The following is a 27163-nucleotide window of genomic DNA, read 5'->3' as shown; positions in this document are numbered from 1 at the left end:
TATTTTTTGGTAAAAACATAGATGTCTTTATCCTATTGGCCAAGACTAATTTCATTCGGGCATCCATTGAACCTTGATTTCTAACCTTGATTTAAGAGATGCAAGTTTTTATTTGAATTTTAAGTGTTCGAATAAGTCATTCATAAAAAAAAGAGGAAGAAAAATGGGTGGATAAAATATCTTTCATTTAAACAGAAAAAGAACCTAGAAAATGGAAAAGGAAAATTTGAAAACAAACAAAAAAACTGCAAGGGAAAAGCGAAAATTAAAAACATATGAAAACAGTGAAGATCATTCACCCAAAAAAAAAGAGTGAAGATCAAAGGAAATATTCAAACACGACCAACGTGTAAAGTCAACGGACTTTTCCACCAGGTCAGGTAGAAGACCCCATAGAGGGTAGCTTAAATAATGGATACATCTCTTGTAGCTTAAGTATCTTCCGAGATTTTTATGTAAAATATCAATGGTTTTTTATAAAAACTAATGGAAAGACCAAAATTAAAAGCGAGGGGGAAAAAAAAGAGATTTGTAATGTTAGGGAAAAAAAATCTGTGGAACCAACACAGAAAGCAAAAATACAAACATAATCTAGATCTAGATTTTGTAGTGCAGTAATTAATAATGATTCAATCTGACAAAAAATGCTTATCATCCCAATGGCTTACTCAATTCACAGTTTTGATCACGATTAGCAAAATTTTCCAATTAGTTTAACAATAAGGCTGCCTCTGATTGCCGGGACTAGATAGGATTTCCAATCGGTATTGGATGACATTGATTTCCAATCGAATCTTAAATTCCAATTTTCCATTTGGAGTAATAAAAAAAATCTAAAATTGGGCTATGAGGTTGAAATGACGATTCTATCCCATTTTTTTAATATTTTAGAATTATTTCTAATTTCTCAAAAATAGAATAGCTTTGAAATTTATTTTTAGACAAAATTTTATTGAACAAATTGGGAGGTGTTGTGATATCCTATCTATTCGCAAAGGGAGAGATAGAGAGAGAATTAGAAGATCATAGGCGGTGGTGGCCCAACGGCAAGCACCACCTCCCGACTGAGATCGCCAGCGCTATATGATGCCGCCGACATAGGGCACCACCGCTCTCTCCAATTCTCCCAGTAAGTTTCTTCTTTTAAGTGGTAGAAATGGTAAAATAATATTATAGTGGAAGGACATTGTTGCCATTTCGTCCAAATTAATATCCTAGTCCGGTTATAATTAGTCCACCTTCTCAGCAGGATAATTTAGTTTATGTATATATATATATAATGGGTATAATTTAGTCAATCATTTATTCTGTCCAGTTCTCCCAAATATCCTATTCTAATCATAAGTAAACAAAGAATAAGAATTGTTTATAAAAAAAAAAGACACAGAATAAGAGTTTGCAAAATCCTATCTGGCATTATTCCAATTAACCAAACGCATCATAAGTCTCAGGAATTCGATATTTCACGTTCAGGGGTTAATTTCTACGGTCCGATTTAATGATTTTCGTTTTCAAGAAATGGGCTGGGCTTCAGTCCATGTACAAATCCCAAATCAAATTGCTCTTGCCATGATCAATTTTATTTTCCACTTGTTTACTTATTCACACCAATTCACACAATTTCAGTCCTTGGTACATGATCAGAATATATGAACTCGAACGGCGTAAATATGACCAAATTTACTAACCTGGGAAGGGATCATATGCATGTCCAAAAATGATGATTAGCGGTTGAGGTGATCCCTCCACGGGGCACTTGTCGACCGAATTTCTGGTACTACGCACTCTTCTTCTATAGTATGGCCATGCCGATGATTTGTTCATTAGTGAAAGCCGTAACAACATATATATGACTGCTGCTATACTTATCAAAGCCAAGAGTCATTTTAGAATGCTTGGGTTGAAATACGACGATCTCGCAATTAATTGTGGGCTGATGACGCATACAATAAGTCGTATTTCAATCGTGGTAGACCTCTCCAAACAATAAACATACCCAATCAAACCAAACATCAAGAATTCGTACCTATATATACATATATATATACACATTTTCAAATCCATTTCTGGGTCAGCCATTTTGTTTTGGTACTCTCGTCGTGCCATCCATTGACCAGTTAGAGGGATTCGGGAAGCCGACAACAGAACCATGAGTTTTTTTTTGTGAGAGTTTTTTTTTTAAAATTAAACTGATCATATATATTGTATATATTTTAAATTAAACCTATCACGGCAATAACATTCACCCGATTAAGGTGCATTCCTCAAGGCCGAGTTGGAGACTTACTTTTGCCCCTCTGGATGATTTTACGTTTCATTGAAAAGTAATGAAAGGTTTGTCAAAATTTTTGAAAAAGATGTAAATGAAAAATAATGAAAAGTTTGTAGGAATTTTCGATAACAAAGTATCAGGACACGTGGCTCTATAATATGCACGCGAAGCCGTTTTCATGTTTTAGTTAATTTATGTTTACTCATTCCAATGCCCTATTATATAAGCATGAAATTTATAATAAAAAAACTAATTCAATATTTTTAATATAAAGGCATTTTTTTAAAAAGTACAGGAATGATTAAATACAGTAAGTCCATAAAAAAGAGGCATAAAAGCATGGACATGTTTTGTAGAAATATAAAAGATGATTGAAATACTTTAACTCAAGAAGAAAAGTAAAAAAAAAAAAGAAAAAGGAAAGCGTACTAAAATGAATATTGGAGTTTTGATCCGGAATCATGGCTGTAACAGACAATGCATGTAATTGCAGAAAGCAAAGGTCGTTTGTAATCATTTTTTTGGTGAAATTATTTTTTAAGACGATAGATTACAATCACTTATGAATAAATAATTCGAATTTTACTTTTAAGTATGTAAAAAGTCATTTATCAGGAAAATGAAAGAAAGATTCAGTAATGAAATATCTTTCTTTAAATTGTATTTACACAAGCTTTTTGTTTATATTTTTTTGGTAAAAATATAGATGTCTTTATCCTATTGGTCAAGACTACTTCCATTCAGCGTTCATTTAACCTTGATTTCCAACCTTGATTTGAGAGGTACAAGTTTTTATTTGAATTTTAAGTGTTTGAATAAGTTGTTCATAAAAAAAGGGGGAAGAAAAATGGGTGGATCAAATATCTTTCATTAAAACGTAAAAAAAACCTGGAAAATGGAAAAGGAAAATTTGAAAACAAATGAAAAAACTGAAATGGAAAAGCGAAAATTAAAAATATATGAAAACAGTGAAGATCGTTCACCCAAAAAAAAAAAAAAAAGAATGCAGATCAAAGGAAAGATTCAAACACATGACCAACGTGTAAAAATCAACTCACTATTCCACCTGGTCAGGTACAAGACTCCATAAAGGGTCGCTTAAATAATGATACATCTCTTGTCGTTTAGCATGATGACGCATACATCCTTTGCTCTATAACTATAAGGACCCTTTCCCCTCAACATTTGTTAAAATGGATGCAAGTGACGTCTTGACGACAAATCTTTTGACGTGTTTATTTGCTGATTTCTTTCTTCTGTTTTGTTTTTTAAACGAAACTTAAAAGTTCACGAAAAATACGAGAGAGCCGTTGGCAACCTTAGACTGGATAGAGTCCCTATGAGGCTCATAGTTGTCCCTCGCATGTCACTCAATAAAGTCCTTCCCATGCCACTCAATCGTTCAACGAAATTCAATCCATTCACTCTTGACGGCAGAATTCAATGGATGGATTCACTCTTATGCTATTCAACTAATTCAGTCTTAACGCCATTCAACCGTGTCATTCTGAAATCATTCAAGCAGGTCCCTCGAGTCCAACCCACGCTAATGCTATCGCTCGGAAGAATCCCTTCTAACGCTGATGCCGACACCGATAGGAAGGAAGAGGAGCATCTCTTCAGGAGCGAGAGTTGTTCACCGTTGCTCAGTTCATCTCACCGTGTAGGTCGCGGCCTGCTTCTTGCCGCCAAAGGGTTAATGACGAGCAATGATGATATCTACGGCAGTAATAGAGTCCAAGGGACTTCACTGGAGGTTGCAGCATGTCCTCTCTTTGTGGTATTTGATCTGATTCATGGTCGGATTCTCAGGAAATGGAGCCACCTCATAGTCATTCTCCATTGCTTCCCATAAATCACACCCTTCCATGTAAGCAGCCATCTCCAGTGCCCATGCTTGATAGTTCACACCATCAAACACAGGTGGCGCCATACTAGGGAAGCTGCTTGAACCTGCTTCCATCTTCTTCTGACCTTCACTGGATGCAAAGACTCTTGATCAAGCAACTCACAGCCCCATAAGATCAATTGCAGCTCTGATACCACTGTTAGTTCCCTTATGCTTAGCATAGACAGTGCTTTAGTGCTAAGAACAAAATCAACTCTCTCATCTAATCCTCACAGTAGATCAGTAGAACTCGGTTAAGAAGAGAAAGGGAGTGCAGATAAGAGAAAAGGGAAACTGACTTAAGCTTTCATTCATACGAAAAATTTAGTTACATACACCGAAAACACCAGTTGAAACTTAAACAAAGAAGAAGGCAATAACTGCACCTAACCTGCAAAAACAGAACTCCAAAACAAATGCTAACTGATTCCTTAAAACCAGCAACTTAGGAAAACAAACAACTACTGACTTATGACCAACAAAACAAACAAAAAACCGGACTAGTGCAGCAGCTCCGATGCACTTCATCTGATGCAGCTCCAACATCATGGCTATCATTTCAGCCATTTCTTGTTTCTTCTTGGCCCTCTTTGCTTCTTTTCGGGCCTGATCTTGAGTTCTCATGGCATTGATCGTGGCCATGATGTCTTCTGGGAGGACTTGTTCAGTCCTCTGAGGTGTCTGGATTGTTAACTCTCAATCTCACTGTATAAGTTTTCTTAAACGCTCAAATGCAAACAGAAATCTACGGTCTCTTGTGCATACCAGAATTCCGCACTTTCGTGTTTGTGCAGTAACTTTGAACCAAAGTACAGAAGGAGAAGGAGAGAAAGGAAGAGATGACGAACACTTAACTTTCATTCATCGAACAGAACAACAACATACAATGTTTGATACATCCCATACAAATAAAGACATGCTAACTGCTGGTAACTGCCCTACGGCTAGTTACATTCAAATTCAAATACAACATACACTTAACTGTCTAAAGGAAAACAACTGACTTCGGATAGGTTCCTTACATACAACACAAGTGACAGTAAAGAACAGACAGACATAACATGGATCAGTAACTCATCCACACTTCCAACATGGATTGCCTGGGAAGGTGATGATTCACAGATCACGATACCAGACTGTGTGGTCTGTGCCGTAGTCTGTACTACGGATAGAGTTTTTGGCAAACTCTCAGCCATCAAAGGTCTTGAGATCTCTTTGCCCTTGGCCTTTTGCAAGGGAGTAGGTGCGGCATTGGGGCATTTAATTGGGTCGTCGCACTGACCTGAGATGGCCGCGCCATTTGTGCCAGGGTTTGTGTTTGTGCTTGAGAGGGTTGTGTTTGTGGGGGTACGAGAGTGGTGGATATGTAAGCTCTCTCAATCACTCTTAGCCTTTCTATCTCTCTCTTTGCCGCACTCAACTCTCTCTGTAGGCGGTCACTCTCTTCTATCATCTTCTTTTCCTCACTGGTCTGTTTGTCTAAGATGTAAGTGAGCCTTTTTATAGTCTCCTCATTATCTTGGCAGGAGGAGCAAGAGAGTTCTGCCATTGCCTGTTCCCCGGGAAATCCTTGGGAAGTGGATTCCTCCTGAGATGAGTCTTGATAATGGCGTAGGGCTGGGCAAACATAATAGTTTAGCCCAATCCTAGATCTTGCCACTGCAAAAGCTTCATGGAGAGTGTGATATCCCTTCCATTGGGCCTCTGGGAAGTCTTGGATTTGGTCAAAGACGTCCGTCCAGGTGTTGAAGACACCAGCCATCCGTCCGTTTAATACCACAAAAAATGGGTATCCTCCTTGTGGTGTAGCAGCAAAGTATTCTGCTAAACAATTCACCACATGGGAAAGTTTTTTTACATCCATTGGGTTAGTGTGTAGTCCAACCCAGAAATGGTCTAACAGGCATAATTGTTCTTTAGAGAATTTATTTCGGCCCAGATGAGCCTTTGGTCTATAAGACAGGTTTGAGGTCTGATATATGACTAGGCTTAAATTCCCAAATTTTGCCTTATCTAGCCTTTGTTGTGGGCGTCTGGCTTCACTGGTGAGAAGATCTGATGATTGTTGCTGGCCTGAGGGCCTCATCTGCAAAACAAAGTTGGTTATCTGTATAAGTCTTTGTATGAGACTTCTACTGCCTTGCTGTATACATGCGCAGCAGACCATGCAATATTTTTATAAGAAGATATGAAGCGAGAAAGAATATCAGCAAAACTATTTTCTTTCCCTTTTATATGTTCAACATTTACCACTCTTCCGTGGCCTATTAGGGACTTACACACGCCTGTCTCCTAGGCTTCGACTGCCCTATGACGGCGACCAGAGTCAATTGGGTGAAATTAAAACCTTATTAAGATATGGAATGCAGGGAAAACGTGCAGAAGGAAAAAAGAATAAATATAACAAGAATATTATATTAAATTAATTCATACCTTTAAGATAAAAGGGTGGCCGTTCCCTCCTTGGGGAACTTCCCGGAGAGCCAAATGAGAGGGGATTAAGACAAAATGAAAAACTTCTTTGTTGATCTGGAATGATTACAAAAGATGGAATGGATACAAGATGGAAGGGAGAGGAGAGGATGCTTGGAAGGCTATGGGTATGGTGTTTGAGAGCACACTCCGCTCATTCTGCCTATTCCTGTCCTTAAGAGTTCCCTCTTATCAAAAGAAGTTAGATTGTCCCCATGGACACGACTTTCAACGTGTAAAGTTATCTTCTGAAAACTAAACGACGCACTTGCAAAAAGGAAGTCCATAAAAAAGAGGCATAAAAGCATTGGCATGTTTTGTCGAAATATAAAAGATGATTGAAATACTTTAATTCAAGGAGAAAAGTAAAAAATAAAATAAAATGGAAAGCGTAATAAAATGAATCTTGGAGTTTTGATCCAGGGTCTTGACTGTGACGGACAGTGCATCTAATTGCAAAAAGTAAAGATCGTTCATAATAATTTTTTGAGACGTTAAATTGCAATAAGCGATGAATAAATAATTAAATTTTATTTTTAAATACGTAAAAATTCATTTATCATGAAAAGGAAAGAAAATTGATTAATGAAATATCTTTTTTTAAATTGTATTTACACATAAACTTTTGGTTTTATATTTTTTTGGTAAAAACATAGATGTCTTTATATTATTGGCCAAGATTAATTCCATTCGGATATCCATTTAACCTTGATATCTAACCTTGATTTCAGAGATACAAGTTTTTATTTGAATTTGAAGTGTTCAAATAAGTCATCCATAAAAAAAAAGGGAAGAAAAATGGGTGAATAAAATTTCTTTAATTAAAACGGAAAAAGAACCTGGAAAATGGAAAATGGAAAAGGAAAATTTGAAAACAAATGAAAAAACTGAAAAGGAAAAGCGAAAATTTAAAAATATGAAAACAGTGAAGATCATTCACCCAAAAAAAAAAAGAGTGACGATCAAAGGAAAGATTCAAACACAACACCAGGTCAGGTACAAGACTCCATAGAGGGTAGCTTAAATAATGGATACATCTCTTGTAGCTTAAGTATCTTCCGAGATTTTTATGTAAAATGTCAATGGTTTTTGATAAAACTAATGGAAAGACCAAAATTAAAAGGGTGGGGAAAAAAAGGGATTTGTAATGTTAGGGAAAAAATTCTGTGGAACCAACACAGAAAGCAAAAATACAAACATAATCTAGATCTAGATTTTATGGTACATTAATTAATAATGATTCAATCTGGCAAAAAATTCTAATTATCCCAATGGCTTTGATCACGATTAGGAAAATTTTCCAATTAGTTTCACAATAAGGCTGCCTCTGATCACCGAGACAAAATAGAATATCCAATCGGGATTGGATGAGATTGATTTTCTATCAAATTTTAAAGTCCAATTTTGCGTTTGGAGTAATAAAAAAAATCTAGAATTGGGCTATGAGGTTGAAATGACGATTCTATCCCACTTTTTTAATATTTTAGAATTATTTCTAATTTCTCAAAAATAAAATAGCTGGAAAATTTATTTATAGAAAAAAGTTTAGGGAACAAATTGAGAGGTGTTGTGATGCCCTATCTATCCGCAAAGGGAGAGAGAGAGAATAGGAAGATCATAGGCAGTGGTGGCCCGACAGCGAACACCACCTTCCGATGGAGGCCGCCCGCGCTATATGAGGCCGCCGACTTAGGGCACCACCGCTCTCTCCAACTCTCCCAGTAAGTTTCTCCTTGTAAGTGGTAGAAATGGTAAATTATATTATAGTGGCAGGACATTGTTGCCATTTCGTCCAAATTAATATCCTAATCCGGTTATAATTAACCCACCTCCTGTCATTTATTCTGTCAAGTTCTCCCAGATATCCTATTCTAATCATAAGTAAACACAGAATAAGATTTGTTTATTTTTTTTAATAAAAAACACAGAATAAGAATCTGCAAAATTCTATCTTGCATTATTCCGGTTAACCAAATGCATCATAAGTCTCAGAAATTCGATATTTCACGTTCAGGGGGTTAATTTCCATGGTCCGATTTAATGATTTTCGTATTCAAGAAATGGGCTGGGCTTCAGTCCATGTACAGATCCCAAATCAAGTTGCTCTTGCCATGATCAATCTTATTTTCCACTTGTTTACTCGATCACACGAATTCATACAATTTCGGTCCTTGGTACATGATCAGAATATATGAACTCGAACGGCGTATATATGACCAAATTTACTAACCCGGGAAGGGATCATCTGCGTGTCCAAAAATGATGATTAGGGGTTGAGGTGATCCCTTCACGGGGCACTTGTCGGCCGAATTTCTGGTACTACGCACTTTTCTTCTATATTATGGCCATGCTGATGATTTGTTTGTCAGTGAAAGCCGTAACTACATATGGATGACCGCTTTTATACTTATCAAAGCCAAGAGTCATTTTAGAATGCTCAGGTTGAGATACGAAGATCTCGCAATTAATCGGGGGCTGACTCTTTCTATATGGTTCAACCACAGGAGACTTCATAAAGCACACAATAAGTCGTATTTCAATCGTGGTAGAACTCTCCAAAAAATAAACATACCTAGTCAAACCAGACATCAAGAATTCATGTATATATATATATATAGAGAGAGAGAGAGAGTACACATTTTCTAATTCATTATCAAATCCATTTCTGGGTCAGTCATTTTGTTTAGGTACTCTCGTCGTGCCATCCATTAACGAGTTAGAGAGATTCGGGAGGCCGACAAGAGAACCATGAGTTTGTTTCTTCTTCTTTTTTCGTGAGTTTTTTTAATTAAACTGATCATATATATTGTATATATTTCTTAATTCAAACGTTTATAGCATTGCTTTTTTTGGGTAATTAACGTTTATAGCATTGTTATTATGCTATATAGTAGGCATTTGTACGTTGATAATGCATTAATAAAATACCACGTACGTCCTCTGCTTTGAGAATAGGATAATCACCCTCCTAATTTAGCTAAAATAGTCGCTTAAATAGGGTCATGTGGAAAATTTTGATATGGAACTAAAATAAATATTAATTTTTTGAAAAATCAAAACAATATATAGCTGAAAATTAAAAAACTGTAAAACTGAAACAGAAGTTCACATGAAAAAATAAAACGTCCAAGAGGGAGGGACAATGGTGGCCTCCGAGTCAGCAAAAAGGATCCTTTTTGCCCTTATGGTGTCATCTTTAACATAACATGTCATATCGCACTTATCACGTCAATAACATTCACACAATTAAGATGCATTCCTCGAAGCCGGGTTGGAGACTTACTTTTGCTCCTTTGGAAAAGTAATGAAAGGATTGTCAAAACTTTTGAAAAAGATATGAATGAAAAATAGTGAAAAGTTTGTAGGAAGTTTCAATAACAAAATATCAGGACATGTGGCTCTATAATATGCACGCGAAGCCGTTTTCATGTTTTAGTTCATTTGTGTTTACTCATTCCTATGTCCTTTATATAAGCATGAAATTTATAATAAAAAAACTAATTCAGTATTTTTAATATAAAGGCATTTTTTAAACAAGTACATGGATGATTAAATACAGTAAGTCCATAAAAAAGAGGAATAAAAACATTGGCATCTTTTGTAGAAATATAAAAGATGATTGAAATACTTTAATTCAAGAAGAAAATTTAAAAAATGAAAAGCGTAATAAAAAGAATATTTCCAGGGTCATGGTTGTGGCAGACAATGCATCTAATTGCAGAAAGCAAAGATTGTTCGTAATCATTTCTTTGGTGGAATTATTTTTTGAAACGTTAGATTGCAATCAGTGATGAATAAATAATTTGAATTTTACTTTTAAGTATGTAAAAAGCCATTTATCAGGAAAAGAAAAGAAAGATTGAGTAATGAAATATCTTTCTTTAAATTGTATTTACACATAAACTTTTTGTTTATATATTTTTTGGTAAAAACACAGATGTCATTATCCTATTGGCCAATACTAATTCCATTCGAGCGTCCATGTAACCTTACTTTCAGAGATGCAAGTTTTTATTTGAATTTCAACTGCTCGAATAAGTCATTCATAAAAAAAAAAGGAAGAAATATGGGGTGGATAAAATATCTTTCATTAAAACGGAAAAAGAACCTGGAAAATGGAAAAGGAAAATTCGAAAACAAATGAAAAAACTGAAATGGAAAAGCGAAAATTAAAAACATATGAAAACTATGAAGATGATTCACCCCCAAAGAAAAACAGAGTGAAGATCAAAGGAAAGATTCAAACACATGACCAACGTGTAAAATCAACACTCTTCCACCAGGTCAGGTACAAGACTCCACCGAGGGTAGCTTAAATAATGGCGGCCTCTCCCTACTGGTACTTACTCTTATCCATGTGTTCCAGGCACCGCCACACAGGATTTTCAAATTGCATCGATAGTATCATGCTGTGGTTCAGCTTGGTTCTTCCTATCATCTACCCCTGGTCTATTTATATCATTCAGAGGGGCAAAGCAAGTCCCCCAATCTGCCGTCAAGGAATGCATCTTATATGTGTGACTGCCACTGCTGTAATAGGCGCTATATGATGTGGTGTGTTACAAATAACACCACATATAAGGGCATAAACGATCCCTGTTCGCTGACATTGTTAATCGAGCCCCTGGGAAGTCGATAGGAGTCTCTCCCACGCCACACAACCGAGCGCCTCTAACGAAATTTATTCGATAATACCCTCGACAAAATTCAATCTATTCACTCTCACGCTATATCCAATTGATTCCCCTCACACCATTCAACGGAGCCATTCAACCAGGTCACTGGAGTCCCTCCTACAATAATGGTAACTATCAGAAGAATCCCCCTTTGATGCTAACACTGACTATCACCCTGATAGGAAAGAAGATGAGCTGCTCTTTAGGAACGACTATTCACTGTTGCTGGATTCGTCCTCACTGTGTCGGTCGCTGCGTTGTTGAGAAATGATTGCAATTCACTAGGATATACATAAAGGTCATGTGCAATATACATACAGGGATGGCGGCAGTAAGGAGGGAGGAGGGGCAACTGCCCCCCTTGCCATTCCAAGCTCCAATACATGTGTATATAAGATTATAACTTACGAAAATTTTACACCATAAAAAATTGAGAATTGCACCCCTCAAATACATTATGATCTGATTTTGTCTCCAAAGTTCTTACAAAAATTGTGAACTTGCCCCTACCAAAAATGGAATTTATGTTTATGATATTTTGAAATTACAAAGGCTAGTAACAAATCATCTTTTTTTTTAATAATAAAATCAACCTCCTCCAAAAATCTATAAGGCATAAAACTTAAATTTATTAAGATAGAAGAATTCACCAAAAAAAGAAGATTGAGAATATTTTGGCAATTTGAATATAGTCTTCTTATTATTTGTAAAGATTTGGAAATTAAATCTACATGATATTGAGAATAATATATCAATTTTTACTTGCGATACACCAATTATAGTTTTTTTGGCTCAGTAATTAATGATTGTCCATTAATATACCAAAAAACGAGTACAAGGTAAAATGTTCAAAAAAAATATTATTAAGATAGAAAAAAATACAGCAAATCCAACATATCACTGCAAAAAAAAAAAAAGAAATGTGACAAGAGCAAATCGATGAGAACAAATAAAATTGTAGAAAATCTTCCAAGCGTTGTACGTCTAATCCCAATGTTTTGAAATTAAACTTTACATGGACTCAGTCAATGCTGGGAAGTGCAGCCAAGTGCAACCCACATAAAACTGCTACTGTGTGAAAATAAAGGAGCAAAGCCAAGAGGGGTCTTGAACCGATACTTAGCATAGAAACCATTCACATATCACAATATCTATATCTAATCAATCAACTAGTCTTAAAAAGTCATATCAAAATAGCTAGACATCATTGATCGGTTCAAATCGGCGACTATCATTTAGAAAATCAAACCAAATAAATCAACCTACATTGATGGGTTCGAACCAGCAACTATATTGGGTAGTGGAGACCCTATCAATATCAACAGAAAAAGGTGGAGCCAAAAAAGGTCAATATCTGCCGACAAATAGTCAGATAAATCATAACAGAGTTGTAATCCTTGAAATGGAGGGCTATCACAGGGTGGAGGCGGATTACCACAGAAAAGAACCGCAATCGGAGGGAAGGAAAAGAGCTGATCGGACATAAAGAGGATTTAGGAGGCCATCTCCTTTGTGACATGATCACCACTGTCATGCGGGCTGTGTAGCACCGACGTCGGAGCCACTACAATACCACCATTGAAGCTAGGCACCATCTTAATTCCTAAGACTAAGTTACTAGAGTGGGATCAAGCGCTATCCCCGACAGAGAGGGGAAACCACCACTACACGCCCATCGGAGACTGAGAAGAGGAGGAGGAAAGACTACTATGACTAGTGATGTACTGGTCCGTTTACCCTATATTTTTAGTGATACTTGAACCCTACTTGTAAATGACCAGACCCTACCATGTTGAGATCTCATGGGTTCTAGGTACTCGTTTGGACCCTGTAATTTTTTTCTTGCCATCTTAAAAAATAATAATTAAAGAAAAATCTAACATCAATTGTTACATTAAAATGGTCACATAATCAAGCATAAGCCATATACAAATTACAAAATTAGGCAGAATCAAAGGTAAGAAGCAGCAGTGATTCAAGTTGGTTATAGCTCGTGGAAGTGCAGCAGCAGACGGCAGTGGCTCGTGGAAGCTATGACTTAAGGTGGTTATAGCTGGATCTGACGCAATAAGAAGAGCAGCGGGAGCAAAGCAGTTAATCGTGGCTAGTCTCAATCAACGAGAGAAGGCCACGATGAAGTGGTTGAGATCGATGGCAGAGGAAAACAATGGGGAAGAGGATGATGATGGTGCAACACATGAGGGCTAAAAGAGGCGAAGAGAGATGGCCTAGGGGTTTCACTTTTTCATTTTAATCAATTTAGTAACTTTATTATCTTCATATTGCATTGATTTATTATCATAAAAAATAGCACATAAAATAGAAAAATAAAAAGGTTCTGGGCACTGGTTCTAATTATGATTATGGGTACTTGTAAGTAAAACCAGAACTGGAATCGGTAATTACCGGTTCCTGAAATTGTTATTGTGAACTTACCCATTAGGGTAGGTTCCTACCAGTTCCAGGTCTACCAAATACCATGCACACCCCTAACTACGACCGCCGGGCTGTCGTCAACACCAACTCCATAGTAGTGGCCGCGGGTCTTCCGACCCAAACCTAAGAAGACGCCGTGTTCCCAAACCTTGTGGCCACCCTTGTTGAATTTTGCCCAAATCCGATCCTATAAGGCATCAATCTTACCGGATTTGAGGTCTCTATGAGCTAGCCTTGCCGGGAAAGGTACCATCTTGGTTCGATTCGGTTGTATTATACTTGATCGAGCAAGGTCTTGGTCGGTTTGGGTAGGAGGAGAGCAACACAACAGTACAATAGAGAGGAAGAGGTAGTGCAGAGCAGCAACATAACGTCGGAGCCAAGGCTTGGCACGGTACAGTGGTTTGTCACCTTCGCCAGAACATCGGTGGGTCAGGCAGAGGACAATAGTGTCGGACATCCATCAGTCTGAGGGCAAGTAGGGGTGGCAATTCGTATCGTATCGTGTCTAAACAGGTTTGTGTCATCGAAGTCATAACCCGTACACAACATGATTATTAAACGGGTCAGGTTTGTACACGACACAGTTATATCCGTGTCAACCCGTACACGACACGTTTAAACTCGTTTATCGAAACGTGTCATAATAGATACACGTATAGACGATACGATTATAACGGTTATCCGGACACGATAACCTGTTTATCTAATTAATCCGGTTACCCGGACACGTTAATCGACCTATTTATCCGATCAACCCGTTTACCCGGACACGTTAACACGACATGTTTATCCATTCAACCCGATTACCCAGACACATTAACACGACCTGCTTAAAGTTTTCCAAAAATGAATTGCATGTCAATGACTTCAATCCAAGAATCCTTCGCCAAAGAGATCCTTGTAATGTTATTGCTATCACAAGATTCTCGCATGGCTTCCATGCCACAAAAGGCATCCTTACCATCTCTAGTAACTTCCTTTTCGTGCCACCGGAAGTTCAAGAAAGACTTTGATTATTCCTCTTCAGAAGTAATCTCTTGGATGCTAAAACTATCTAAATCAGAAATTAGCTAATGCTCATCATCCACATCTACAACTCCTTCATCAGTACGATCTTCAGTTACCGATAGTCTATCACACTTTTTGGCTCCAATGCTCTCGATCTCGCGGCCTGTCCCCTCTATACTACACCAAGAGGGCTTCAGCAGCAAACCGGAAGGGAAAACTTTCCCCACTAACTTCCCATTGCAGCAATTGCACCTTGAAACGGTTTCTTCTTCTGCCACAGAAGTCAGAGAGCAATTCTCACACATTTCTTGGGACTTGGCCAATTTTTGGTGGCGGTGATAGTCGCCCAGTCCAGAAATCCCCAAGGCATGGCGATTGCACATGGTATCAGCCTTGATGCTCTTTATGTTCTCGCCACGGTCCAAGACATGGCCGATCCTAGAGCACTAGAGGCAAGGATGGTTGAGGCCAAAGTAATCTGCGAACTTGGCAATGAAGTAATAGAACAAGGAGTTGAGGAGGAGGAGGAATATCAAGACCCACTCAAGAACTGCATAAACAAGTATTACGGTGATCTTGTTCGTGTTCCTGTGAAGCATTGTTGCAAATCTATTTGCTGCCATTTCTCTTCAGGAGGAGAAAGAGAGACAGATAGAAACTGAGAGAGACCGAAAGAGTGGAAGAGAGGAGGAGAAATGCCCGGGGTCGGGATCGAGGTTGCGCGGAAGGGAAGAGGCCAAAAGGTGGACGGTGGAGACTGGATTTGCTGTGGAGTCTGGAAGCAGCGCTACAGCAGAAGGAAGGAAAGGATTGAAGGAAATTAGGTTAGGGAATTAGGAAGTTAGAGTTACATAAGGATATTTTGGTCAATTCATATACATAAATGGGTTAACAGGTTACACGATTATAGTAACACGATTAAACACGTTTAAATAAACATGTTTAATCGTATATAATCGGGTTACACAGGTTCAATTCGGTAAGACACACTTATTAATCGTGTCTAAACGGGTTGGACCCGTTTAACCCGAATATCAAAAATACCAAATCCAAACCCGTTTAACTCCGTGTCGTGTAATCGTGTCGTATCAAATATTGCCGGCCCTAAGGGCAAGGGAGAGTAAAAGGGAGGTAAGGAGGAAGGGGATGCCACCGGACATACCAAGTCGAAGCTGAACAAGCCGGCGACAGAGCCGTCTTTAGGGTTTCTGACTAAGAATGAGTCTTCTAGAGAGAGAGTTTAGTTTGTGAATGAGTTTTAGGGTTTAGGGTCATATGTTGGCATGATTTTTATGTTGCCTCCCCTGAACGAAATTTATGGTTTCGTCCCAGTATAAATACAAATATATATGTATATGTACATTATAATTAAGTATCCATACCATACGTAGCATCGACGGTCGGTTCGTAGCTGGCCTGCTATGTATGTACCCACTTTTGCAATAATTAATTATTGTGAAAAAAGAAAAAATTGCAGAAGTATGAAGGAGCTAGCTAGGGTGTATATATGAAATTAGTAGCAGGCAGCTTAACTTGGCGGGCCAACCATTTCTTTTTGTCTTCTTGGTCTTTTCATTGGATTTTTGTGTTCACACCTCATAATTGATAGAATAAAAGCCTCCAACTATACTAATTTTTGTAGTGAAAAAATTACGTGTGATATTATTACTATAATTTTAAAAAATTGAGTATTAAAAGTTATATTATCTCCCAACAAATGCGTTTCTTGAAATTCATGGTTGTTTGTTCCTCTTTAGGAAAGTTGAAATTGCATTCCATTTAACTGACATTTTATTAGTTATAATGATGAATAAGGGTCTTCACATGCTCTATTCAATATAGAGGTAGATGCATTAATCCCTCTTTCTTCCAGCTCCTAGGAATGCTTTTATTTATATCCTCCTTAAATATGAATGCCTTCAACTTATCGAAAGAAAAAGATATGCAAAGAAATTATCTACTCCAATTAAAAAATTGAGCCGGATCATCGGTGAAAAATTGACGTAAATTATTAGTACCAATCAAGGTTGTCAGAATCGCGATTCTACCTAGAATCGTGAATCGCGATTCGAATCGTGAATCGTAAGATTCTACCTGTAATTTTAAAAAATAACATATATATATATGTAATATACTTTTCTGAGCAAAAAAAATTAATTCTTGTTCATTCAAATAAAAACACAAACCAACAAATCAACAATAAGTCATAAAAACTCAAAATATCATTACAAATTATCGAAATTCAAGGTTCAAAGAGGAGAGAAATGATGGATAACACAAATGCATGCAAATATTTCGAGAAGGCATCATCCCCGCCTTCTTATTATGAAACGAACAGAAGGGTATATTACTAAATTAACTAATCACGCATCTTCTTATGCTATATCATAGTACTAATGCATTTTACTTGAATAATAATATCTCAACATTCCGAACTTTTGGTAGTATAGAGAATCATACACTCATTTGATGGCAATGCAATGCAGGCAAACCTACAAAGAAGAGACAGGGAACATAAAATAATAGAGAGAAAACCGATAACATAAGTTTTCAGACATCAGCGCAGGATGAAGATCAGCATTTCAATATTGTAATCTTGGAATTTCTAGTTGGAACCATTAATAACCTTGCACTCATATCCAAAAAATAAATGACAAAAGAGATTAGTTAAAACCGCTAGATTTCTTCCCATCAAATTATGGGCCAAATTGATACTGTAAATCATGTCTTGACAGTAAGTGGTTCGATCCAAACACACATATCGGACAACCACACATGACAAGAACGGGCAACAGTAACGAACAAGACTGTTAGCCGGCATGGCAATAGTAGTTAGGCTGGCAGAACGATGCATCGATAGTGTACACATATGGGGACTCTAGAAGGGAAAACAGAGCCGTTCGAGTCGAGGATGCACTGACCCAGATTTCTTGCAGCGAGCTCAACAACAGCAAAGACAACGGCAAAGAGGAATAAGATGAGAATTCGGGTAAGATTGGCTGCAGTAACGCGACTCGCGAGTCTGAGAATTCCCAGAAATGCTGATAAACCTCGACAGCAAAAGCATCAGAAACACATTAACCCATCAAACTCAATCGAAAGGAAATAGCAGAAAACATGAAGGATACATCCATTCAACCGCGAAAGGGCTGTGCAATTGGGGTAAAAGGGAAAAGTACTCGACACTTTTCATACCTGGAAAATGCAGAGGAAGTAACCGCAAGGTCCGCAACCGCAATCGAAGCTTGGACAAGCTAGCTTCTCGGAAGAAGAAGGTGGGTGGACCGTCAATCGAAACAAGTAGGTGGATCGAACTATCGAAGATTTCGTCGAAGACGTTCGAAGGTCGAATTGGAAGGACTTCAGCAGGGGAGAAATTAGGGTTTCATGACAGGAAAAGAGGAAGAAGGGCGGGTGGGAGAGGGGTTTCGGGTTTGGGCTTTTGGGTCCAGGCTTCGGCCCGCTTATTGGGCCTGGGCTTGGGCTGAATCCAGCCTGAACGTAGAATCGCAGAATCGGGCCGATTCTGCGATTCTACGATTCAACACGCGATTCGGTTCCGATTCTACAATCCCGACTCACCTAGCTGAATCAGAATCGGTGATCCTCCTTGAATCGTAGAATCGTACGATTCTATGATTCGAATCGCGATTCTGACAACCATGGTACCAATTACTTCCATCTGTGGAGGATATTGACTGATCGGTAGGTTGACCATCCAAATTAGCTCCACGATGCTCATTGACTTAGAAGGAGGTAGAGCATATTAGAATGAAATTCAAAACCTTTACATCTTAAGTTAAGGATAAAACTGTGCACCAAACCGCTCTTTCTTTTCAATCATATGGCCCTTAATTTCAAATGATTGGATATATTACACCTTTCTTTCTCCTCCTCCACAATTAATGGCACAACTCCCTCGGTGAGGTAGATGCATGCATTCCTCACTGGTTGTATCTTTTTCCTTCTTTTTTGTTTTTTTTTTAATCTTCGAATTAGACTTTAAGTTATAGTTTTTTTATCAGTTGATACTAATCCTTATATGAACTCGACCAATCCCGGTGATCACAAAGTGCAGTTTGCACTAAGAGGTACGTATATCTTGAATATGTTATTCTTTTTCACTTATACACAAGTTAAAGCTAGCTTCCAACATCATGATAAATAGTCAGTGCGATGAAGCTAGATCCAGATGTTCGATATATATATATATATATATATATATATATATATATATATGTCTTCTGGTTAGAGATCACATCACATGGCCAGACCGCAGTGGCCTGAACTGTTATTTAATTATTATTTGATAATTTTTATATTATATGTACCTTCCAATTTTATGGGTTAATTAATCTGAGCAACAACAATGGACTGAACAGAAGATAGACGATGAAGAATAATCCGGTACACGTGTTTGGGGCTTTTCTCTTTTGATATGATATGATGGTTAGTGGGATTATTAACAATTGAAGTATGCAGAGCAATAAATGGTTCTTTGAACCTTTTGATAAGATTAACTTAATGTCACTAAAAGACAGGAATAAATTAGGTGTTGGAGCAGGCATTTGGATGGAGGGTACTAAAAAATAATCTCAATGTGATGAAACATGCGTAACATCAACTTGTTATTTTAAAATTCATATATGCAAGGCTACCCCTTAAACAAGAAAATCAACCGATATATACACACATAATTACATAAAATGCATAATCATTACCCATCCATCAATGCAAACGAAAAATTCTTAATCTCAAATAAAGGAGGGTTGCAACAACGAACATCGTCGATTGTGGTACACTTATAAAATCTATACCAAAATAAAACCATATTCACGAAATTATATATATTCATGCATATATATGTATACACACTTCCGGATAGGTATATTCATACATGTATTATATATACACATAGACAATCCAAATAGCGTGAGATTGGAATATAGATCCTAGATGGATCTGCCTAGTTTGTGATGGAATCGTACTGCCCCGTTTGATTTGTAAGTTTAATTTTAGAACCATGATTTTGATGTTAACTCAACACACTACACAACAAAAATACACGTTTCCCAAGTTAAATTTATAATCTCATTTTATTTGTCATTTTTCACAATCAAAATCAAAATCAAAATCAAACTTACTTTAACTCTAAAATCAAACGCACCCTTAAATTTTATCGACTTTCAGAGTAAATTCTCATGATCAATCTTAAAGGAAAATGAAAAAATTAGGTCACTCATCATAAGGTGCACGTTAAGCATATATAAGTGCAACTGAGAATATAACATATTCCTTTTCCCTCTTTTCGACAAAAAGGAAAACAGATATTTTCCAAAAAGAAAATATCTGAGACTGAGATAAAGACCAGCTTCACGATTCCTGACAATAAATAACAATATACATATGCAGATTTCCAAATCTCAGTTTTGTTCTCTCGTTTTCTTCTCACGTTCCTTAATTTAATCAAAATACATATTTATGAACCTAAACTTGAATTAATCGGCATCTACTCCACTTAAACATCAAATTGTGCAGATTATACATATATATATATATATATATACACAGATATTTTGGATAGCCTCCATCACACACACACACATATATATATATTCTTTTAGAAATATGAATATGAACATATTTAAATCTTATGCACTTGTCATCATCTTACTTAACCGGATATGGCCACCACATTAGTTCTATGTGAGCATGATTGGCAATTATGAAGCATAAGAACCAATTATATTCTTTATGTTCCCCATTGAAAAAGTTAGCTTGCATTTCGTTTTAGAGTTGGATAAATGATTCAACTCAATTTGATTTTGTGAAATGATTATAAGTGTTGATAAATATATTGAAGTATGAATATATATATATATGTGTGTGAAAGTAGATGGAAAATTTAGTATTAAAAAATTAATTTTAAAAATTATTAGGAAATGTATGTGTGAGAAAGTATTATTAAATGAAAGTTTAAAAATAGTTAGAAAAAGTTTGAGTGAGAAAATATAATTAAATGGAACAAAAAGACAAAACAGTAATTATTATATTGTCGAATTTGAGAAAGAATAGAGTTGACTTGGGTGGAGTTGGATTATGATTCAAAAAACAAACAAAGCCGCACATCATTTCTGGTGATATATTTGATTAAAAAAATGCTGATGATATATTCTCTCTCTAGATATTTTTTTCAGTATAATCCAGTTAAGTCTGGTTGGTCCACTAAGAGATAAAGTTTTTTCAGCGTAAATTTTCTTCAACCATAGAACTCGAATCCGAAACATTAGTTAAGGGGACAAGTATCTAATCCCTTGAACCAATCCACACTGATCTCTCTACATATTTTTTGGACATATCTCTTGATTTTGCTGTTTTTGTTATAAATTTTTATTATGGGAGAATTATATTCTTTGCATTTTTCCATTTTCCACTCGGTTACACATACGGCAAGGGTTGGCAATAACCAAAACAAACCTATAGCTCGATAAACCAAACTCGCAGTGTCATGAATCTGATCAGAAACCAATCTCAAATATTGATCTGAATTGAAAAGAACTGATGTCTAGAAAATTTTACAAACCTGAAAATATTCAAGTGAGGGCGTATTACAATATAAAAATAAATATTAAGTATTTTTTAAAGATCATGCAATATTTATGAAAAAAAAGGCAAAGGTCATGCATTTCTATTCTACTCTCAAAAGGTCGTGCTATATTTAAGAAAAAATATAAATGTCATGTATTTTGTGCTATTTTCTAAAGGTCATGCTAGATTTAAAAAAAAATATAAAGGTCGTGTTTTTCTGAGTAATTAACTATAATTTAAATGTAGTTACACAAATTGATCCAACTAGTACTCTTTGATCTGAATTCCCTGTAAACCAAAATCTCTGTACTAATGTCCATCCCTGACTCTTTGCGGGATTTTTTTTTTATCATCAACCAATTAATTTAATTTAGGCGGATAATTGAATCATGAGTTCATACTTCTGTGAAGTTCATCTCGACCTAAAACAAATTATTTATCTGTTCGATACACAGTCGACATTAGCCAAACGGAGAAGAAAAACAACCAAAAAAAGGGGGAGAAGGAAGAGATAGAGATGCATACATACGCGTCTCATGCAGCTCAGATACAGACAATACAGGAATCTAGCGATAAATAATACAGCTCTATACGGCTGGATTAAGAGCAAAACAAATAAATAAATAAAATAAAAATAAAAGTAAGCTCATACATTAAAAAAAAAGGGAAAAAAACCACTTTCAGCTCAACTTTACATACCTTTATCATTTCCGTCTTAAATCTCTTTTTTTTTTCGTTCAATTTTATCCTAAACGTAACACAATTTGTTCACTTCAATCCTGCCATCTGGTTTTCCATCCAAAAATAAGTTTTCCATCCAAAATGCTTTCAGAAATTAAAAAAAAAATTAGAAATTTGAAAAAGAAGGGAATTGACAAATCATTGAAAAAGAATGGTAGGAGGGGAAGGCGGCGTGATCCCTCGATTTTGAGGGAGGAGGACCCGCCATCAGTAGCCCCTCACATGGCGAGGTCTCTGGCAGCCCCTAGAATCGCCGAAGACCCAGAAGGAGGAAGGGAGAGGCTGAAGACCTCGTCAGGGGAGGGCTACCACCTGCAAGCCCCCTCCCTTGGAATCGAGAGGATCTCGCCATGAACCCAGGATTTTGGTCGAGAGGGTGAGTCCTTAAGGGCAAAAGGAAAAGTACATTTGTCAAGTCAATGACGAATATATGTAATTTCACTGAAAATGAAAGAAAAACTTATAATTTTCCGTATAACGTCAAAATTTTAGGGGGCGATCGCCACCCACAACCCTCCTTGGTCCATGCCTAATGTCGCCCCCTTACCTTCTTTTTTTTCCTATCAATTCGAAAATTATTTATTATTTTTTAAAAATAGTTTGGACGGAAAAGTGACCTTTGGACATAATCTTGGACGGTAGGATGGAAGCCACCAAAATGTGCAATGTTAAGGGCGAATTCAAAAAAAGAAAAAAAAGAAAAAGAGAACCTAAAATTCATTCTGAATGCCAGATGAACGAAGAATCTTATCTTATCTATCTTCAATCCAATCTTCAATGTTCATGTTGCTATCTTCTCATATGTTTGAGAAAATATATAATGATTGGTTGGTTTCTTTTCTTGGGGAACAACCGTGTCCCTTATGCATATATGTTCGTGATCCGCAAGAAATTGTCCATTGGTTATCAACCAATTAATTACTTACAATTTTGATAAAACATTTATTAACTTAAACGAATTAATCGCTAAAATTAAAAAAGAAAATTACAACTTGATAAGTTAAGAGTTGTCAATATATTTTTCAATCCCCCCCCCAAAAAAAAAACAAACAAAGAAAAAAAGAAAAACAAGGAGTTATCCATTTGTAATAGACAAAGATTTTTTTAGAAAATGCGTAATTTACATTGACACATTAGAAATTAGTCACTTGCAGAAATATAATCTGATACAAACTTCCAATTAATAGATGTGTGTGTGTGTGTGTGTTTTTTTTTGGTGAAATGTAATTGATCGGTGTCGGATTCAAGAAAATAGACATCAAGTCTTACCTATCTTTGTGAAGTTGATGTCCTGTAATATGTAAGTACTTAATTAATTGTTAATACTAGATCATGACTAAGCTCTTTTCTCTTTACTCCACCCATAAATAAAACGAAGATAGTAAGGCTATATGAAGTGTATTAGACTGCAAAATTGTTCAGGATCTCTTCGCTCATATTTCTATATTATCCATTTCAAATCAAGTTTTGTCGTCTCATTTTCAATTTGTCCCAGTATCTACACCAATTATAAATTTGTTAATTTTCTCTAGTTGTATGACAAAGCACTCCATCATATACACTAGTTTAAATCAGATGACACTTACCATTTGTTCAATTTGTTTGCCACTAAGTTTGTATAGGTGTTTCTTTTCTTAACGGACACGAAGAATAGATTTCAAATCTGAATGAAAAATGATTGGAAGAATAATTCTTCTCCATTTTCCTGGATTTTTAAAATTATTTATATCATTTTGGGTTTAACTATCGTAATAATTAATAGGAAATAATTTATCATCTTGAATTTTAATATGTGAATAAGATATTAGATATAATATTTCAATTTATCTGTTATTGCGCCTAGTGAGCCTTAGGTCGGGATAAATTCATGTAGACTTTGAAAGAAAATAACTAATTAAAATATTTTCTTTTATTAATTTATGACAAGCCAAAGCAAGGAAATTTTTACGGAGATAATGGCTCTTTGATTGCGAAAATATAATACAAAATGGATATTCTAATAAGTTGCGCTACGGAGGCACACATTTATTTGTGCGACCATTGAGTCGATAGTATATGATAGGATAAGGAAATAAATGTAAGTTTGATAATGTGGGCCGTCATATTTATGTAGCCTGCAATATCCGTCCACATGTAGTATTCTCAATTGATTTAAAGAAGTACTACGTTGATTTGCAGTCCATCGTTATAAATCTAAATTTGATCGCTATTATGAGACTTTATTTCGTTTGCTCTGTCTATATTCTCTCCTTTTTATTTCTGTGTTACAATTTCTTAAGACGTGGCTTCAATGGAGCCTCCCTTCATGATGAGTGGCATTCAAAAATTTGGCTGGACACACAACTAGAAAATTGGACATCAGAGAGGGAACAATCCTGTACATTATAACATTTGGTGACTTACAACTTTCAGAAGAATATCCCTTTTCAGCAAATTTGCAATTTTTTTTTTGCTGAACTAGCAAATTTGTAATTTACATTTACAAGAACTAGTCATTTTCAAAAACATGGATTAATATATTAATTGAAGGGAAAATATATAATTTCAAAAACCATTTGTGTTGGATACAACCCAGAAAGTAGACATTGGGAATCTTGTCCAAACTAATCTTTTTGAAGTTGATGTCATGTAATGAGCAAATGCTCTTTCACAAACTTGTTGACATAATAATATTTAACTTATTATTTATATTTTCTAGGTACAATTTTTATTAGATACAATCACTCAATTACATCACATTACATTTATAAAAAAAACATAAAAACCCGTCCATCTGATGGAGGTGGCGAGTGTGACGTTTTGTCTGTGACACCACTTGGTGTTGAAAAATCCTACGAAGTCGATTAATTTAGGTTCGAGCGGGGTCAATTCACTAATGAAAGCTCTTTGTCCAATCACAAACACCAAATTACCTAAAACCAATGCACGTAAATTAAAAATTATATTTCGCGCACGGAATTCTCACCATTTTTTTAATTTCATTATTTATTTATTATTTAATATAAGTAATTAACTTCTTTTTTAAAACAACACCACCTAATATTAGAACGTTGAACTAATCCAATTAATATAGGTTCGAGTAGGTTTAATCCACAAAGGATAAATCTCTCTTCAATTACAATACCAAATCACCTAAAACCAATGCACATAGGTAAAATGCATATTCCAATGTATCACCATAAGTAGTATCTTTTTATTTATGATTTTAGAAGTATCCTTTTTTTTCGGTTAATATAAGTCTAAGCCAATCTATTGATTTAAACTAATTCTCGCTTAGTTGACTTCGTTGTAATAAAGAGATGCTTTTATTGAATACCTGAATTCTATTCCGAATATAGTTTGTCAACTTACCTATTCAAAAAAAAATTACCATTTCAACTTAGTAGGCTACTTAAGACCTATATAATATATAGTGGTCATGGTTTTTAATTACATTATTGTAAATTCAAATTAAAAATCGCAGAAAATTTCTTTGACCGGTGGCATCTTGCGGGATTGCAACCTAGTTATACAAAGATATGAAAGCGAGTCCATATAATAGAAGGGGGCGACTGGGTGGGTTTTTCCCACCACACCCCATTCCTCTTTTTTTTTTGTATTCTCTATTTTTATTAAATTTAATTATACTAATTTTTTTTTTCGGTTTGTACCACTTGCTATTCCAAAGTTTACTAGGTTTGATTAGTTTAGATTTGAGCGAGATTAACCCATTAAAAGATAAATCTTTCTCAATCATGAATTTTCTCCAGTCATATCAAGTGGGGGCAAGTAGGTGAGTTTTTTCCACCTGCAAGACATTCCTCTTTAAAAAAAATCTTAAATTTTATTAAATTTAATTATACATATCTTTTTTTTCTCTGGTGTGTCCCACTTGCTATTTCAAAATTTGCTAGTTAGTCTAGATTTGAGCAAGATCGACTCACTAACGGATAAATTTCTCCCAATCGTGAATTTTCAGTCAGAAAACTTGCACATGATACTTTATCTAAGAATAACAACTGCTGACTCACATAAAACCAAAATGACCAATCCACATTGATGAAAATGTCTATTTCAATTCGTCAATAATTTTTTAGTTCAACAATTAGTCACCAATTTAAATAGTCATTTTTTATTTATGATTTTTTAGTGTGTTTAATTTCAAAAGTCCACAAGGTTCGATTAATCTAGGTTCAAGTGAGGACAATTCATTAAGAAATAAATCTTTCTCGATCATAAATATTCTCCAATCACAAGACTCACATCCGAAGCTATATGTACCATGCGTGGTAAGATAAAATATTATTAAAGAATAATATTTCATAATAATATTTTTTGAAAAGATAATAACAATTAATTTAATGCCATAGATAATATTGTAATGATATATATAATAAGTAAAATTTAAATAATACGTTTATAGAAAGACAAGTGACTCAATTAGAGGTTTACTTCAAGTATTTTTTTCCTTTTCTTATCGAAATATGAGTTCTACCCTAATGTACATGTTAAGAGAGGATGACTTTCTTATTTTCTTTGGAAATTAATTAATTAAATTAATTATATATAGGTAGTTTTCTGAGAGTTAATAATGTTTTTCAATATAATGAAGTTTTTTTGGTAATTCATTTAATATTTTTATAGTAGTAACATATGTTCGAAAGTAATTTAGAGTATCATATACTTTTCGGTATATACCATGGTTATAGAATAAGTCCTAATATATCATAATGATTTTTTTATTAAAAATATCAGATAAATTATTTTCATATATTTCAATATCCTAATAAATATCAATTACAAAAATAGCCTAATAAAATAGAACATAGTTTTATAATTATTATAAATAAATTTTAGACAAGGCATAAAAATATTATACTCATACTTTTTTAATTACAAGTAACATTTTTTCTCTTAATCCGGAAAAATCCATAAATATTCCAAATCCATTATTTTCGCATATTATAATCATATATAAATAAGTAGGTACTACAAATAATAATTTCTTAATATTATATTTATCTAATAAATTATTGGGTAAATTACAAAAAAAAAACTCAAGTTTTGTAAAATGTCTCAATTTTGTCCTAAATTTTGTTT

General features: G+C 35.4%; 1 protein-coding gene across 1 annotated transcript; it reads right to left on the bottom strand.

The window, feature by feature from the left end:
- Positions 1-4998: 4998 nt before the first annotated feature.
- Positions 4999-6811, bottom strand: LOC116190341. The gene is made up of 2 exons (XM_031520028.1): positions 6594-6811; positions 4999-6246 (listed from the first exon to the last, which is right to left on the bottom strand). The coding sequence occupies exon 2, from the start codon at positions 6244-6246 to the stop codon at positions 5356-5358; it is 891 nt and encodes a 296-aa protein (XP_031375888.1). The 5' UTR covers positions 6594-6811; the 3' UTR covers positions 4999-5355.
- Positions 6812-27163: the final 20352 nt, after the last annotated feature.

This window comes from Punica granatum, unplaced genomic scaffold (genome assembly GCF_007655135.1).
Source record: "Punica granatum isolate Tunisia-2019 unplaced genomic scaffold, ASM765513v2 Contig00422, whole genome shotgun sequence".
Classification (NCBI taxonomy): Eukaryota; Viridiplantae; Streptophyta; class Magnoliopsida; order Myrtales; family Lythraceae; genus Punica; species Punica granatum.
The sequence above is the reverse complement of the archived record's forward strand: the minus strand, read 5'-3'. Positions and strand labels throughout refer to the sequence as shown.